The sequence below is a fragment of the Oryzias latipes genome, chromosome 6, assembly GCF_053564925.1.
Source record: "Oryzias latipes strain Hd-rR chromosome 6, Olatipes_Hd-rR_3.1".
NCBI lineage: Eukaryota > Metazoa > Chordata > Actinopteri > Beloniformes > Adrianichthyidae > Oryzias > Oryzias latipes.
In genome coordinates this window covers 12,364,504-12,381,712 of record NC_136242.1, presented here as the reverse complement: position 1 = coordinate 12,381,712, position 17,209 = coordinate 12,364,504, and the positions used below count along the sequence as shown (strand labels likewise).

General features: G+C 37.9%; 1 protein-coding gene across 14 annotated transcripts; it reads left to right on the top strand.

Annotated features, from left to right (window-relative positions):
• Window positions 1-5,152: 5,152 nt before the first annotated feature.
• LOC144992431 (uncharacterized) lies at window positions 5,153-16,363 on the top strand. 14 transcript variants are annotated; one of them, XR_013656372.1, is made up of 12 exons: window positions 5,153-5,437; window positions 5,755-5,854; window positions 6,312-6,417; window positions 6,558-6,635; window positions 8,497-8,629; window positions 8,728-8,815; window positions 8,931-8,958; window positions 9,100-9,375; window positions 9,498-12,120; window positions 13,380-13,517; window positions 13,937-14,058; window positions 15,685-16,363. XR_013656372.1 is itself a non-coding variant. In XM_078948483.1 (11 exons), the coding sequence occupies exons 1-6, from the start codon at window positions 5,359-5,361 to the stop codon at window positions 9,111-9,113; spliced, it is 393 nt and encodes a 130-aa protein (XP_078804609.1). In that variant the 5' UTR covers window positions 5,154-5,358; the 3' UTR covers window positions 9,114-9,375; window positions 9,858-9,944; window positions 10,087-12,120; window positions 13,380-13,517; window positions 13,937-14,058; window positions 15,685-16,363. The 14 variants fall into 14 exon arrangements, 2 of the variants coding, with proteins under 2 accessions (XP_078804609.1, XP_078804608.1); XR_013656373.1 differs by having other exon boundaries at window positions 6,296-6,417; XR_013656374.1 differs by lacking the exon at window positions 5,755-5,854 and having other exon boundaries at window positions 6,296-6,417.
• Window positions 16,364-17,209: the final 846 nt, after the last annotated feature.

Genomic DNA, 17,209 nt, shown 5'->3' with positions numbered 1-17,209 from the left:
TTAGAAGAAAAAGCATTATTATTATTATTATTATCAGTATAATCAGCATATGCTTCTTTACATGTTGTGTACAGTTTGCAATCGCTCTATTAGCTGCACCAGTCGAGTATAGGGAATTCCTGCTCCCCTCAAGAAACTATCCAATCACTGTCTTGCCGAAATCCCAGGGACTTTTCTTGAATGTCTGAAGACCCGCCACCTTCATAAATATCTTCAGTGTGGAGGTATTTTGTTTTTCCTATTAAAAAAATAACCGGGAAACTGAAAAAATACCCAGTGTGCTGTCTACAGGTTTGCTACATGTCCAGCAGCAGCATCTTTAGCTCACAATCCAGTGGTGATGCTAAAGATGCAGGGGACACTCGCAGTCTATTACAGAAGCCTTTCAATTGTTACCTCCTAGAAACACAAAAACGTCCCATCACTATAGGATTAGTGTTGAGTTTCCCTCTGCTACTTTGTATTGGATTAACTTGGCCATTGACCATAACTCTCATCCCAGAACACTCTTAAATGTCCCTTACTGTTTGGAAGACTTTCGTGACGGCCAGATAAACTGTTTTTCATCTCTCCATCCTGAGTCATTGCATTTCAGGGACTACCCGCACCTATCAAACCTGACAAGAGCAAGTTATGTAGGAAAGCATGCAAGAATGTGCCCCTTAGTCTCCGCCACTAATGCCTTAGTCATAACTGCCCTTGCGGGTGAATAGAGGTTGTCTGAAAAATGGGAAAATCTGTACGGGCCAGCAGGAAATATTAAAGTCATAGATTGCCCGGTAAGTTCATACAGCAAACATGTTCATGCACATATTTTCTACAGGTATGCTGCGAGCTTTAGGTTGTAGTGAACACTTAATTAATATGTAAAGGTAAGTAAGAGGGAAGTTGTTGAGATGCAGGCACGTTGTATGGATTTTTTATTTTTTCAACCACCCAGGCCCACACCAACACTCTTGTTAGTGTGGTTCAAGCGAAAGGTGCACAGCCCTTGTGCCTCCCTAGCTGTAAGAGATTAGGAAATTAGAAACCAGAGCATGTGGGGATCCTTCACGCACTTATGACGTACAGTACATGTCCTGTATATCTTACTTCATGATACACTTACCACACGCGCAACAATCATTCGTTTCATTATCATGTTGCCCTTGGTGCCCGCATGAGCTTTAAGGGAAATGCAAGTCACAACTGTGCTCCTCTTACAACCCTCTACTGGTCTAACCTAAAAACCCACAGCACATAAGTAGTTCAACCGCTGTATGGGTCCATGTGATTAAGGCATAGGGTACATTTCTTTTAAGCTGAAGAAGACAGCAATGTGGGTGTAAAGGATATAGAATAATGGGTTTACATGTAACCTGTTTTCTGAAGGAAAACTGGAAAAATCCAGTTAAACATTTACATGTCCAGCAGTAAAAGGTGGTTTTATACACCGTCACAGCTGTAAAGAAACATCTATGCACCCTTTATCCAGCTGCTTCTATCTTGATAGTTAAATGCAGCAGGTTATTTAATGGTTAAAGTGATTCTTTTTGTTAATAATGTTTTTGTACAAAAAAAAGAAAGACAAACTAGGACCAAAAGAAATATTTTTATTAGTTTCATTAAAGGTTACTTTGTGTTTGAGTTTCAGTAAGTTTTTATGTGAAATCTTTAGTTTTTCCTCAACCACTAGAAGCGTACATGATTGCTTTTGCATTGCCGCAGTAAAATTAATTTTATTGGCAGTAAAAAAAAAAAGGGCAGAACCATTTGCCTCAAAACCTCACAAACAATATTCCAATCTCTCGGTTGTTCTGCACCACCTTTAAACGGAGTTAGGGAGAAATCTTTGATGAATTACTTTTAATTTTCAGCGAGCCAAAATTATATTCGTTCATAACTGGCCACAAATGTTCCTAAGACTCTCTCTAAACACCCCATTATGACCTGGTGAGAAATTAATTGGTTTTCTCTTATTTCTACATGCTCATTTTTCATAGAAGATTAAATCAGAAAAAATACAACATTAACATTAAAGTCTGGGTAAAAAAAGAACTTTAACTGTAAAGTTTAAAGGCAAAGCATTTTGCATAGAAGCGTTTTTAAGAAAGTTATCATTTTGACAGTGAGTACATAAATCCAGCCACATGTTTGCAAATTTCTCATCAAACAGAAGCTTTGGCTGCAACTGTCTAATTGATGTGTTGCCTCAAATTACTTTTAAGAAGTATTTGTTTTTTGAGTGTGCAATAAAAGCTGTGGACTAGACAGGTGCAGGTTCATTGTGTCCAGTCTTGAAGTTGAACACGGATCTATTTAGATTTGGGAGGTAAAGATGGCACATGACCAACAATATCAATTGTTATCTTTTTTAAAATACATATGATTAAATGATTAAATTTCAATGCGTCACAATCTTTTTGAGATGAAATGAATCATTAATAAAGAAGCTCTTCTGCCAGATGATCTTTAGCACTGGTGAGCATTTTTTGACTAATCGGCAACTGAAACCAAATGTCATTTTTAGCAGGTTCCAGACCTCAAGGCTTTGGCAGAGTAATGCAACATAAATTATTTAAAAAAATTGTAGTCTCATCATTATTCCCAGGAATAGTCAATTAATCTATAAATATCACTTAGCACACTTTACCAGAAAATTATGTAAACATTGTGCACTCTCCTGGTTGTGGGTTTCAATCCTAACAGAGGGTCACAGATGATTTGATTTTTGATCACAGAGCTGTGATATCAAGGCACCTGTGATTAACCTGAGCATGTTTTGTTTTCTTACGGACACAGCTACTGACAAAAAGTCAATGCAGAGTCACTTAGTAGCAAGGCAACAGGATGGACGATGTATAAAAATAGCCACCGAGGTGTCGGAGATTAAGGAAATCTCAGACTTTAAAAGAAGCCAGCATTCTTGCATTTACCACAATTTTTTAGGATTATTTACCAACTGATAGACCTAATGTTCTTTTGTGTACATATTTACATTTATAGTGTACACACGCATACATAAAAACATTGCTCACACAGCTTCTAAACCCAATAAAGGTGAGATATTGTGCATGTTTCAGTTGGACCCACAAATGTCTTTTGACGTGATTCTGTTAGTCGTACACAAATCTTCCTTATACTCCTAACAGGTCCACTTGTATTGATTTGGGGAATTGCATTCCTCTTTATGGCTACCAAGAGGCCAAAAAGTGGTAGCTATTTCACACTGCATCTGCACACACGATTGTCAAATTGTTGTTCTCCGAGGGCCCTGCTGCAGCATGTCGGCTCTGGCCCTAAAAGGACAGTTGGGATTTTGGTTTTAAAGACCTTTTTTATTTTTGTTAATGAGTCAATACATTCATAATAAATGGGATTTATTAGAATAAGATGATTTACTTCTAAAGCTACATTCACATCCCCTTCAGCAACACATGCTCAAGTGACCACTTCCAATTTACACCGTAAGTGGTCCATGTAAATGAATGCTTCTCGCTTCTACGACCGTTTTCGGCTCTATCCACAAAACGCACGGCCATTGAATGGGTGTTTGATGTTAAATCAGGTCAAACTTTGACCTTGGCAGTGAGATGTGGATGATGTCACCTTTAGTTCACAGGGGTGAATATTGATTATGAAGGAGAAATTGATAATTGCAGTTTATGCCTGGCTGGAATTCTATGACACCAAGTCTTTCATTATTGGAATATAGCTATGAAAGAAAAAGCCTGTAGCAAGATTCGCACCACTTTGACATTTTGCATCAAGCCTCTACCAATTGTAGGGGTTAAATACTAGTACACAAACAAAAACAAAAAAAGGAATTATCCCCTCCCTGTTTGTCTAGTGTGAATACCATGGGCTGAACGAGCATTCTTGAATGTGCGTCAAATGCCCGGTGTGAATGTAGCATAAAGCTCACCTGATTTGTTTTAAAAAACATGTCACATGTGACAAATTTGTTTATATTATACTCAGTTGTGGAAGAGCATTTGCCCTGAAATTGGGAGGTTGTCTCTAAAAGTGGGACTCAATGCCTGCCTGCTTGACACTCAGCATTAAGGGGTTAGATTGGGGAACTAAAACACCAAATGGTTCCCGACTGCGGCTGTGACTGCAGCTCATAGCTCCCTCAGGAGATGGGTCAATATGGAGAACACATTTTTACGCACCCAGGTGTATAACAACTAATGGGGCTTTTACATTAGTACATACAATAATAGACTCAGAACTAAAACAGTAATTCAGGAACGTACAAGCTGTCAACCTAAAGATGTAGACATCCTCCTTAAAATAAAAATAAATCCTTCTAAATTCTAAAATCACATATGACAAGCCTGTCTTTGCACAAAGCATACAGGTCACTCAGTCGTGTTTCATGAAGCAGACATGCAGCTTTACTGAGACTTAATGTTGATGAAGTCCATCTAAGTAGGTACTGGTGGGATAACTCCACATTTTAAAAGTGTGATTTTCAACTGCACCTCAAGGAACGCTTGTATAAGAAGTTAATATGTGTCTTGGGAAAGCACACTAAAAGAACCAACTACGGCTCTATGACCACCTGAGCAGAATTAGAAGCAGGCAGGTGGAAGCCATTGAGATTACTGTGGAGGTGGAGAGTGGCCTTCTATCACCTGAGACCAGGATTGGAAAGTGGGGGCAGAGTGATGGGGTGAGTACAAAGAAAACCAGGCAGGCATTTTGAGATTTCTCAACCAAATCGTTCACTGTGTTCCTGCTTTGAAACCCACAAGAATACATAAGCTCTAAGAACCATGTCAAAATGACAAATAATACACATATAAGGATGAAAGAAGGTTTACTGGGGAAACAACACCTGTTACATAATTGCAGATTTGTCTTCTTTTATGTGACCTAAAAGACAGGTGTTCTACAATGCCTGAAAGACCTCAGTCGATTGCTTATTGACCTTTTTTTACAATTAGTTTGAACATCTGCTTCAGTATTGTGCATTTGGAATAGACTGCCATGGATTTCTAAGGTTCCTGCACACTGATGACCATTGCAAGGAACAGATGAGGCATTTTATAACCAGCATTATTGATGACAGATGGTAAATGAGTAGAACCATTTGGCAAATATAAAAATGATCATCTGTAAGGTGTATTCTTCTGTTGGTTGCAATATGTTCTAAGGAAATTTGTGAAAAAAAGACTGTTCTGGAACAACCCAGTCTCATCCTAAAATGTGTAGTAGCTACATTTGTCCACATGGAAATGCGTGAGAGTTTTACAAAAACGCCCCCTAAACTGTGAGGGGGATACGTTTCATTTTTCTATTCATTTTCTACGAGCCTTCTCAGGATCACGTGACTTTGGAGGTTTGGCCTGCCGTGAGCAAAAAACATGGCGGATGCACGTTCATTTTTCGGTGGAATATCCCATAAAACAAGATATTTTGAGGACTAATTTTTATTTTGACAACATTTCTAGTGAGAAATATACCATTTTCTTTTAAAATATGCTTTCATTTTGGACATACAGTTTGTAGTTTGCTTGTTTCGTTCAACTTTTTCTCCCAAAGGCTCTGTTACGTTGGAGAAACACGTTAACTTTCATTCATATCTGCAGACGTGCGCGTGGGTCACGTGACTAATATGATTCTCTTTTTTTCCGCAGAAAATGCCATAAAATAAGAGTGATTGTGGACTAATTTATTTTTGAAAACATTTCTAGCATTATATATCCCCTTTATTTTCGTAATATTGCAGACATGAAGTTGTTTGTTACGTTCAACTTTTCCTCAAAGGATCTGAAAGCGTCTGATCTTTTCCATTCATATATGCGGGCTGACGTGGGTCACGTGACGTGCCTTTCTCTTTTTTTCCTGTGGAAAATCTCGTAAAAAGGTACGTTGCGATTTACTAATTTGTTTTATTTACATTTCTAGGGATCCGTGTATAGGTTCTCTCGTTCCGTGTTGCTGTTGCGGCGATCAGGCTATGATTGACATGTGACAACAAACCGGAAAAATTTACACTACGAGTCTAATGGTGTGTGATAAAAAAAAACTATAAATATTATGATAAATGAGATGAAACAATTATTTTGATGGAGTTTATAAAATATTAGGATCTATTATATTCTTTTTTCTTTAACTGTCAATTTTTTGACGTATCTCATATATTATAGAATTACATGAAGTGCTCTAATTTATCTGTTAAAAAAGGTTTCATCACTGTTTCCTGTAGTAATTCTCAATAATGTTTTAAATAGGATATATTAAATAGGATATATTATCTAAAGTAAACAGGCTTTTAAGCCTTCAATTTGCCCCAATTGACATGAAGTGCGCATTTCGAAAAGCCAGTGAACGCAGCGTCATACGGGCACCCCCACCCCACTCCCCCGGAAACCCCCGGATGAACCCGCAGGAAGGCGCGCGGCTGAAGAACTCTTGGACAGCTGGAAGGTGGGCGATGCTTTGAACTTTTCTCTGTAGAAATGTAATGTTTAGATTTGGGAAACCAGAGATGGTTTTTAGTAAAAACGTGTTGGCTGTTTAGGATTAACGTTGAATGACGAGGCGTTTTTCCATCTTAAATTTAAAAGGCCGCAGGATCACGGTGAAGGCCTCTTCTGTATAGAGGACGGGGGCGGAAACGTCACGTGGTCTCCGCAGAGCCAGAGGTAAGTTTCCTTTTGGGTCATTTAGCCAGAAACGGGGGTCTGCAGCCCTTTAAACAGCTAAGAGCCTTTCAAATGTCTCACTGTCCAGAACTCAGTAGGACACACAAGGTGTCTCTTCAGCCTTTAGAAAATCAAACACTCATTTGCATTTATGTTATTTTGGAAACTGGATAACTACTGGGGTTTACAAAGGCTTTTTTTTTACACATTGTAGATTTTATGTTGTTAGTACATCTCAGCCAGTATTTCTTTAAGGGCCTATATCATGCAACATCAACGTTTTAAAATTTTAAAGTGTATTATAATGTTAATTCCTCACAAAAACTAATCCACAGCAGTATTTTGATCCATTCACGCATCTCTCAGCATTCCTCTGAAACCCTCTGAGCACCAGCCCCTCCCAATTCACAATAAGAGGGTCCTCACATTGTGACTTCATCATAAGTGAGGAGCAGCCTCTTCTAGGAAGAGCCTGTGCAGCTAAACCGCCTCCAGGCTAACAGACACGCCCACTTTCTCAATGGAGCTAGTGGTGATCAGCAAAATGCTTTCATTGCACAATATTCACATCCATCTTTGCAAAAGTTTGGGTGGAAGAAACGCTGCCGACGCCGACTCTAGGTTGATGTCATGAAATAGGCGACACCCACAAGAAGAGAAAGGCGGAGCCTCAGAGATCAAGGAAATAGTTTATTCTAAATGGCTAGCATGGTATAGGCCCTCTAAATTGTGCGTATTGACCTCAAATTGATTTTTTGTGGTACGTTGTCAGGTTTAAAAAAATTCTTCATAAATGCTGGAATTTCTTAAAATATTGTGCATCACCGCTTGATAGATTATTGAAGCATTATGGGTACTGTAGTCAGGAGCCTGGCACAGTAATACTTTGCTTCAACTGTTGAGTAGATCACCAAGTTGAGTAAAGTTTGACTTATCTGACTGTTTTGTTTTGCGTGATGCGCTGTGTCGTCTGAAAAATAGGATATTTGTTTGAATTAAAAACATTTTTATTTTTTGTCAGAGAACCGCAAAGGAGGGGTCAAGGAGCCACTTGTGGCTGTGGAGCCTCAGGCTGCAGACCCCTGGTCTAAACAATTATGGCTGATTTGACTGACCACATGTATTTATCCTAGCATTGTCAACAAAGTTAAAGAGCCGCTCCAATGGAAGTCATGTTTTTAAGATCAAACATTTTTCTCTTTATTGAGAACATTAACAAAAATATAAACACATACACAATAATATAAGATTAAAACTGTTTCTGAGTATTTATTCAAATCTCAATGGATCAGGAGAAGATGAAACTGTCTCAAAAAGCTTATAGTTGTGACGCTCTAACTGCCATGAATGGGCCAAAGTCTCTACTCCGCTCCAATTCTGATGCATCCACTTGCAGACAAATACCGGTAGATCCATTAATGTCCTGAGTTCCCTTGTCTGAGCTGGTATCTGGCTCAAAAGTGTACACATGGATAGCTCCAATGTTGCTCATTGATTTTTTTTTTTTTTTTTTTTTTTTTTTTTTTTTTGCTATGCTAATGTCGGCTAGGGCTTGTGAGGTGCTATAAGCTAGCGGGAGAGAGAATCAACAAATGGTTTATGGGAAATTAGCAGAGGCAAACATCTGCACCACAGCTCTGAGGTGAAATTCTTATGAGCTGCTGTGCTGCAGAAAAATGTCTTAAAAAAACAAAATGATCGTAATTAAAAAAAACTCTGGGAACGATTTTATAATAGCTAAAAATTCTGTTGGAGTGGGACTTAAAGTCCCACTCCAACAGAATGTCTGATTCCTGATTCTTGTATGTATGTATGTATATACATAAAAGAACCTCATGTTTTTTTCCCTTTTCTCTCTCAGACTGGTCAGTTATTTGGAGACAACATGTACAAATAGTTCCTGGACTGATCAGAAGCTGTCAGGTTCATCTGTTTCAGGGTCCTGCATGCTCTCCCTCCATGTTGGCTGTAGCAGTGGATGGAACTTGCTAAATGTACTGTTTTGAGATCCAACTGGGTTGTGTAAAATTCTTTTCCACCTACATTTTTGATGGTAAATGTTTTTCTTATGTAAACTTTTCTGTTCTTTTAGGCTCAGTGGTTATTTGGAAGATGCGTTTTTGACCAAAAACACTGTGGTGACCTCCTTTGTGAACTGCATTCATGGGGAAATAGAATATGTAAGGTTATTTTCATGGCCTCTTCCTTAAGAAAATGAACATGCCTGCATATATGTTTTATTGTATTTTGTGTCATATCATCATGTTAATTTACGACATTTATTTGTTTTGATAGAATCCTGGAGATGGGAGATGTGGAGCAGGTAAGTTTGTGGCAGCACAAGAGTCCTCCAAAAAGTCTTCTGGCAAAGTAAATGAGGAAGGATCGCAGTCTACCGTCGTGGAGTTTTGCTGAAAGGCCTGAACATGTTCCATCCATGCATCCATCTTCTTCCATTCATCAGGAACCAGGTTGTGAGGGCAGCAGTCTAAGCAAAGATGCCCACACTTCCCTCTCCTCCAGCTCCTCTTGGGGGACCCCGGGGCCAGCTGAGAGACGTAGTCTCCCCAGCGTGATCAATACTCATTGAAGATGCATCCTTTTTGTGTAGTTTGTTTTCTCAGTTTAATACATTTTGATCCTTTCATTCTGCACAGACATCCTCGCCGTTCAGCCCGGTGGCTGGAACAAGCGGAAGTCAGAAAAGCTGGAGCAGACGTGAACGGAATGATACCTCCAGGTAAAGACTGTGGTAATGTTGTAGATAAATGTTGGCTTGTTTCTTTCATGTTACTCTCATGCTGTTGATGTGGAATATCTCTTGATTTCTTCAGTATTAATACATTAATCTCTTCCCACAAGGACCAATCAAAATGACCCAGAGAAAAACACTGAAGGGCTTTGTCTGAGCATCAGGAAAACAAGAATCAGCTGTCATCAACAATTGTTAAAAATCTTTTGTAACCTTTGTGCTATCTTGTGACCCCACCCTCACATTGACGTGTTCTCCCTACCATGACAAAGGTGGATAAAGGTGGAAAGATTTCATGTAATCCATGGACACCAGTGAAGATCACAAATCATTGAAGAAAAAAGGTTCAGAGCACTGTCTAGTGGGTCTAGATGACCCAACTCCCAATGTTAAAGTGCCTAGGATAGCACAAGGGTTACACTTTCTAAAGTTGTTGCATAACTGATCAAGCATGATGTGATGGATTGCAGGTTATGGTGCCATGGTGAAGAACTAAAGGCTCTATGATGTCATGCTGCTGACCAGACTGTGGTTGGTGAAGTCCAGCAGCACTGCAGGTCCTTGAAGTGTGGTTGAAGAGCTCTCCTCCCAGCTTTTGGATGGTTCTGCCCCACACAGCCAGGAGGTTTCTCTTTGTGATCTGCATGGATGTCCAGGGCTTGTGGCATTTATGTGTTTTCTTCTTCATTTCATTTTTAGGCAGCACAGAATCATTGATGGAGAGAGAACATGAGGGACTAATTGTCTGCTGAGGAGGAGACTTTCTGCAGTTCAAGCCCCAGCTCCACCCCTAAAAAAAGGCTTATATAAAGGAAAACCTCATTTCATTTTTGTACCAATAAATGACTTTTAATTGAAATGAGAGATTTTTTTTCTGAACTGAACCAATGAAGGGTTTTTCAACTTAAATTTCAACAATTACATTGTTTTTTACCTCCGTTCAAGTTTCTACAACACTAGCTAAACATTTCAGTGCTCACACCTGTGCTGAAGACACTTCTCATTTTAACTCAAACGTTTGGCCTTTGATTTGTATGTCCAACACCTTAGAATGAAACACTGTCCTATTAAACTCATATAATGTGCTATGCATCTCCAAATCCTTTGTCAGGGTACAGACTACATTTTAATTGTAGCAAGACTGAAGTAAAATGTAACAAAATGACAATGAGTTATCCTAAATTAGGGGTAAATGACATGAGAAATTAAGAATATTAGAAGTGTGGAGTGATATGTGTATCAGTATGTTAGCTGCAGGAAGGGTGCTGTCCTTGACACGTTCATTTACTCAGACAGGATGACAGGTAGGGAAGGGGTTAGCCGATGATCTGCTCCAGTATCTTCAGCACTGAAGCTTCTGTTGCTCTTCTTCAGTTTGATCTGAGAGCCAGACCATGATGCAGTTGGACTGGCTGAGCGGTAGGTTGCCAGCAGCTTCAGACGTGCTGATGTGCCTTGTTGATAACGTCCTGGATGTTAGGAAACCAAGTTAGATCAGCTGAGATGGGGATGCCCAGGAAAGGGAAGCTGTGAACCCTCCTCTGTGCCTACTATAGTCCAAGATGACTTTCATGGTCTTATTTGCCGATCAGCCTTACACTATACAGTTTCCGCACTTGTCTACAAAGTTCACCTCAGTGACCTTTAATAAGTCTTTGTTATTGGCAAGTTAATTACTTATATCCAAGACATGGAGATGTGGGTCCAGTATGAGCAGGATTTGGGAAATGGCAGTTGCCAAATACTCGCATGAAGTTTCAAGGTTTTTCCCTTTATTTGGAGGAAAAAAAGTTTTTGGCCTTTGTTTGTTGTGCAGAATTGCAAACCTAGAAAGAAATCAAGTTGAAAGAATTTATATAAATGTATTTGCCCTTCTTTTGACCCTTCTACATCATGAATATTTGGTGGCTGTTGCTTGGCAACTGTGAGATCTCTCCATAGGATTGACATGGGCTGGGCCTCTCAATGACCTTGATATGATTGTTCTTCAGCCATTCCTTGGTTGCCTTGGCTGTAGGTTCTAGGTCACTAACCTGTTGGAAGACCCATCCATGACTGATTTGAAGGGTCCTGGCTTAAGGAGGGTAGGAAGTTCTCACTCAGGATTTTCCATTAATGGCCCCATCAACGTGGTGACGTAGCTCTGTGCAGAAAAATAGCCACAAAGCATAATGCTTCCACCTCCATGTTTGACAGTGGGGAAGCTGTTCTTGGGGTCATAGGTAGCAATTCTCTTCCTCCAAACCCAATGGTTGAGTTGATGCCAAAGAGCTCAGTTTTGAGCCAAACATTCCATTATGCAGAATAAACTGATAAAGCAAACCCTATTTTTCAGTGTGTGATTTTCATTTTTTTCATAAATCTTAGGACAATTTAGATGATAAAAGTAATAAATATATGAAAACAGTATAATACAGTAAATATGTAAATATTTGATGTGATGAACAATGCTTATCTGATTTAGACCCAACATGGAATATTTTATGACAGACACACATCAAGTTGTGTTATTTAATGCACGTAATTTAGACACAAATGATAGAAATGTTTGGTTTATATGTCAAAGAGGCCATGTGAAAATTTTAGTGCAAATACGCATGCGTGCGCGCCGTGCACATTAAGCCACCCCACCCCCACGTATCCGCGCGCCGGTCGGTGGGTGTTGGGCGTCAATAAAGGTAATCTGGTTGTCGCGCTTTCTGCATCTCTGCGCGAGCTAAAGAAGTCTCAAAGGTAAGAAATGTAAACACAAGAGGCAGTAATGAAAATACTTTATGGTCATCTGAATGTATTTTCATCTGACAGATGAATGCAGCTGTTGTTGTTAAACACTGTGACAGAAGAGCGGTGCTGAAAAATACGGCCTCCATCGAGAGACTGAACGTAACACGACTGCAGGTTACTATGATCATCATAGAAAAATGTATTAATTATTTGTTTCGACTGTATAGTTATTGTGGTGGAGCAGAGGAAGGGAGGTTTGTGAGAATCGGGGTTACATTAGCTAATGATTATGGCAGCGCTCGCGCCACCGCCGGTTTCCCGGCAAAAAAAAGGAACAGTAATTTACTGATATATTAAAGTGTTATGATTGACCTATTTAGGGTTTTTCTCCAAATTTACACACACGTTGTAACAACGATCATCTGGACTTGGTTTTGTAAATATTTTAAAACAGTCTCTGTCTCAGAGACCTGGACTGACTGACTCCTCCCCCTCACGTTCCAAACAGGAAGTACCCGCTGGCTCCAAGGAGCCAAAATCCTGTAGACTTCTAAAGAGAAACAAACAACTGTTAGTTAGTCATTCTATGGGTCAGATTAACCATTCTTGTTGTGATACCCTTTTCAACATGTTTTTGCTAATTCCAGTTATTTGTTTTACAAAACTGTTTCTTAATCACAAGTTATTCAAATTATAGACTGACCAACAGATGCCTCGGTAATAGCATGTGCCACCTTGAATGTTTGTTTGACAAATTCCACCAAGCTCACTTTCAGTGGAAGCAGTGTGGACTTTCAACAAGCTTACTCCTGATTGGTGACAGTAGTTGCCATAGAATTGATACTCAGATCAATCACTGTCAACTGGCTCCAACGTGGTGACGTCTTTATCACAGAGAAACGACGACAGAATTGAATTTGTTATGATGGATCTGGAAGGAAATGGGTGACGTCACACTCGCTCAGACCTTTTCTCTGATCCAGTCAAACTGCTTTTTTACCAGTTTTATTCCAGAAATCATTTTGGATAAGAGGAAAGACATCTTCAGCTCAAAACCAAGTCTTCATGACCTTTTTTTATAACTTTTCTTTTTAAAATTCAGAAATAATAACCTGCACATTCTTACAAAACTGTTAGACTTCAATTGCTACCTTAATTTAATTGTAAAACTAACAACCATTAATTGTCATTAATATGGCAATATTTTCCCCAAATCTTATCAGAATGTGGAACTGGAGACATAAAAATTCTGCTTTTCCTATTTTCAGCTGACTCTGCCACGAGGCTCGACAACTTCTTGCATCAACTGTGATCGCTGTGGCCGCCAAAACATCCAAATGTAAGACGGGCTACAAAGATTTCAGGCCAAAAGAGAAAGCCTCACATGTGATGAAGTGTCTGTATTGGTATGTATTTACCATCTGTGACTCAGAGTCATTAACCAATTGTCGATCTGTTCACAGTGTTGTATGATAATTTAAATTTTGACGATGACGATACAAAAATTGCTGCCAAACCTGCCAAAAAGTCCCGCCTCTTACCACACACATGTTGTGCCCCCTAAGTTGCTCTAAGTTCCCTGATCAAGCAGAAACGTGCTTTGACTGGATGAAGGCCTTGTATCAGGTATACTGGTAATAATAATTTTACATTCACCTCAGTCTGTTGTTGTTCCTCATTATTCATGGAAGCTTGATGACACCACATCTTCAATCTGCATGAACTCTAGTTTGATTAGAAACTTTCATTTGTGAACCGTCAGCAGATCTGGTCATGTCTCACCAAAACAACCACACTAATCATTTTATCATTTTCATCCATTAAGGTTGGAAAAACCAGCAGCCCTCCAGTGCTTCAGCCGTCCAACCATCAACCGTTTCAGACATCCATCCTCCCACCACTTCAGCCCCACACCAGTGTCCCAACTCCTGACATTTAACTATCCTGGTACAATCTTATTTTTCTGCACAGTTAGCAAAAATGATATGTTTTTTAGATATTCCTGAGTTTTTTAATCCTCAACAAATGTTTCTCCAAAGAAATATGAAAATACAGAATTATTCATCTGGTGGTTATTTTTACACTTTTCCTCAAATATTTAATAAGAAAGAAATAATTCAGTTCAAGTTTACTTTAGCTTTTCTTTTTAATGGGCATTACAGTTGATATAAAACATATAACATGCAATTAAAATGCTTTGTAGTTAAAAACATTTTACACACTATTAAAAGATTCTATAAAATATTATTTAAAAAGAATCCTTTCCAAGAAAATGTTGACTACCGTATATCTTACAATAGTAGCCCTGGCGTTTATTCCATCACAGACAGAACAGTGATGGTTAATGGGTTTATTTTGCAGCAAAATTTCATCAAGAAATGCAGACAAACACCAGCAGATGAACATTTCAGGATTTATTCAAATGATGAGAACATTGGATTGTGTTCTGATCAGCACTGGCTGTTGACGTTTCTTTTCTCCTTGAAGCATCAGCCTCCGTATCAAAAATCATGTTGGTTGTCATGAGGATCTCTTTCCTGGAGACACGCCCACCTTTCCGTCTTTGTGCAATAATTCATGTTCAAACCAGTTCTTCTAAGTTGTCGCTTTTCTTTGCATTTCCACCAGTAAAAAGTAATACGACAAAATACTTGCAGAATTTGTAAAGATTTGGATTTTGTATTATTAATTTGCCTTTTTTAGTCTTTTATTATAAAATAACTATGCATTATTACTTTATTTTAACTAACACATTTATCTTAGTTTACAGTAGTCCTCTTAAACATCTCTTAAACAAGTTTACACTTTTCATCTTTCAGAATGCAGCCGTGTGATTGTAGGAAAAGATTAATATGCAATGAGGACATTTAAAGAAAAAAGGAGCAGTTTTTATTTTACATTATTACTATTTTAAAGTAGAACTCTAATGTATATAAATGCTTTTTTATTAATTTGTTTGGCATATTTACTGTGTTAGAGTTCTGATGATTGTTTTGAGTGGTAAACGTTTTTATTTTATTTATGAAACCCAGATGGAGTTAATGGAGTGCTAGTCATGTTTTATGTTGTATATATTATTAATGAATTAATTTATTTATTTTGAAGTGCCTATTTGCAAGTAAAGAAGGCGGGGTTATGGTTAAAATACGTACGGACAATCCAGCAACGTGCCTCTTCAACATGAATTTCCATCAGTTTTTTTGCTTGGTTGCAAATAAATAAGTCCAAATAATAATCAGCCTAATTTGTTTTTTTGTTTATTTAAAATTATATAAATCTTTTCTAATTTTGTCAATAAAAGGACAAAAGGGGTAGATGATGGATGCATGTCCAAGTTTTATTATTCATGTTCTACCAGTTGTTAGATATTGATTATTTGATGCTTTTGTGCTATGCGTTAAAATCAATGTAATATTGTAATTATTCATAAATATTTGAATAATACTAATATTTCCTACAAAGGATAATTGACACTAATCAAATTAAAAACAGTCGTCCTGTAAGCACTGAGTGAACAAACTGTAGCCCATTGTCTATCACTGTTTGATTGAACCTTCTCTACTTTTCTTGCAGGGGGGGGGTCATGGCCTCTACGCTGGATTCCAAAAAAGAGACAAAAAAAACCCCGACCTCAACCCCCACTCTTAGTCGGACATGTTTATTTTTTTTATTTACAATAATAAATAATATAATATGTATATTTATTTTGTTTTACTTTTTTATACTTAGTTTCCTTATTTCCTATAATATTTATTAGTAGTTGTTGTTTGTTGATGTTAGTTCTTTTTAGCCCCTTTTATGTTAAAATAGACGTAAATGATCCAGATGCTGATATTCTAATATATAGACAGATTTATGAATGAATTATTCTCAACAGAAGTTCAACGCTATTGTGGTAGCAGTCTGACTGTTTTACTGTAATCTGTCGTGCCTCACCCACTGTCCATCCCATAAAAAAGAACAATTCTACATCATTAACCTTTTTTTATTTTTATTCATATGGCACATTCATAAATACAAAGTTATAAATCATACCCCCCATTTTTCTAACTTTATCAATGAGTTCAAACAAAACATGAACACAATAAGAAACTCTGACAATAAGAAAGCATTTAAAACATTCAATCTGTGCGTCAGTTTCAATGTTTTTGTGAAAAATTTCATAATAATCCCCTGGTTTGTTTCTTTCTTGTTGCTTTTTGGAATTGTTGTTTTGAATTGTTACAGTCAATAAAGTTTGAATAAAAAACAACTGCAATCTGTCATGCGACATGATACCTTCGCTCTGAAAAACATTTGATGTTTTGTTTCTTTAAGTACCTGCAAAACAAAAAGTTTGCATTAGCAATGGAAACATTAATTTCTATAAAAAATAAAAATAAACACCTGTTTGTCGCTGGGCTTATTTTTAAAACTTAATCTTCCCGATAAACGTGGGACTGGGAGCAATCACAAAACCAGTTTAGAGCCAAACGTCTTTTTTTTATTATTTACAGTGTATTTCTTAACTCAACTAGTTGATGTTGAAAAAATACGCTTGCATGGACGTTACGACAGAGTACATCGGTCCCTAGAAATGTTATGAAACGTAAATATTAAACCTCAGACGATCTTATTTTACGAGATTTTTTTTCCACGGGAAAAAAAAGAAACTCGCGTCACATGACCCCACGTCAGCCCACAGATATGATGGGAAAGATCAGACATTGTACACAGCATTTAGACTTGTAGTGTGAATACTTTAACATGTAAAAGAATATTGAATAAAACAAATCGCTAAGTAAATTTAGAGAACTCTCCAGTCCGTTCCTGAACAACATTCTTCCGGTTTGTTTAAATGTCCTTCAAAGTCGCAACTACACAGCATGAAACCTATACACGGGTCCGTAGAAATGTAAATAAAAATAATTAATAAATTAATAGATTATATTGCTTTTGTGTGTATTACTCCTATTTGATTGCTTGAAATAAACCATTTCAAATCATAAATAGCAACGTACCTTTTTACGAGATCTTCTATATGAAAAAAGAGAAACTCAGGTCACGTCACGTGACCCACGTCAGCCCGCATATATTTATGGAAAAATATATGCGGCTG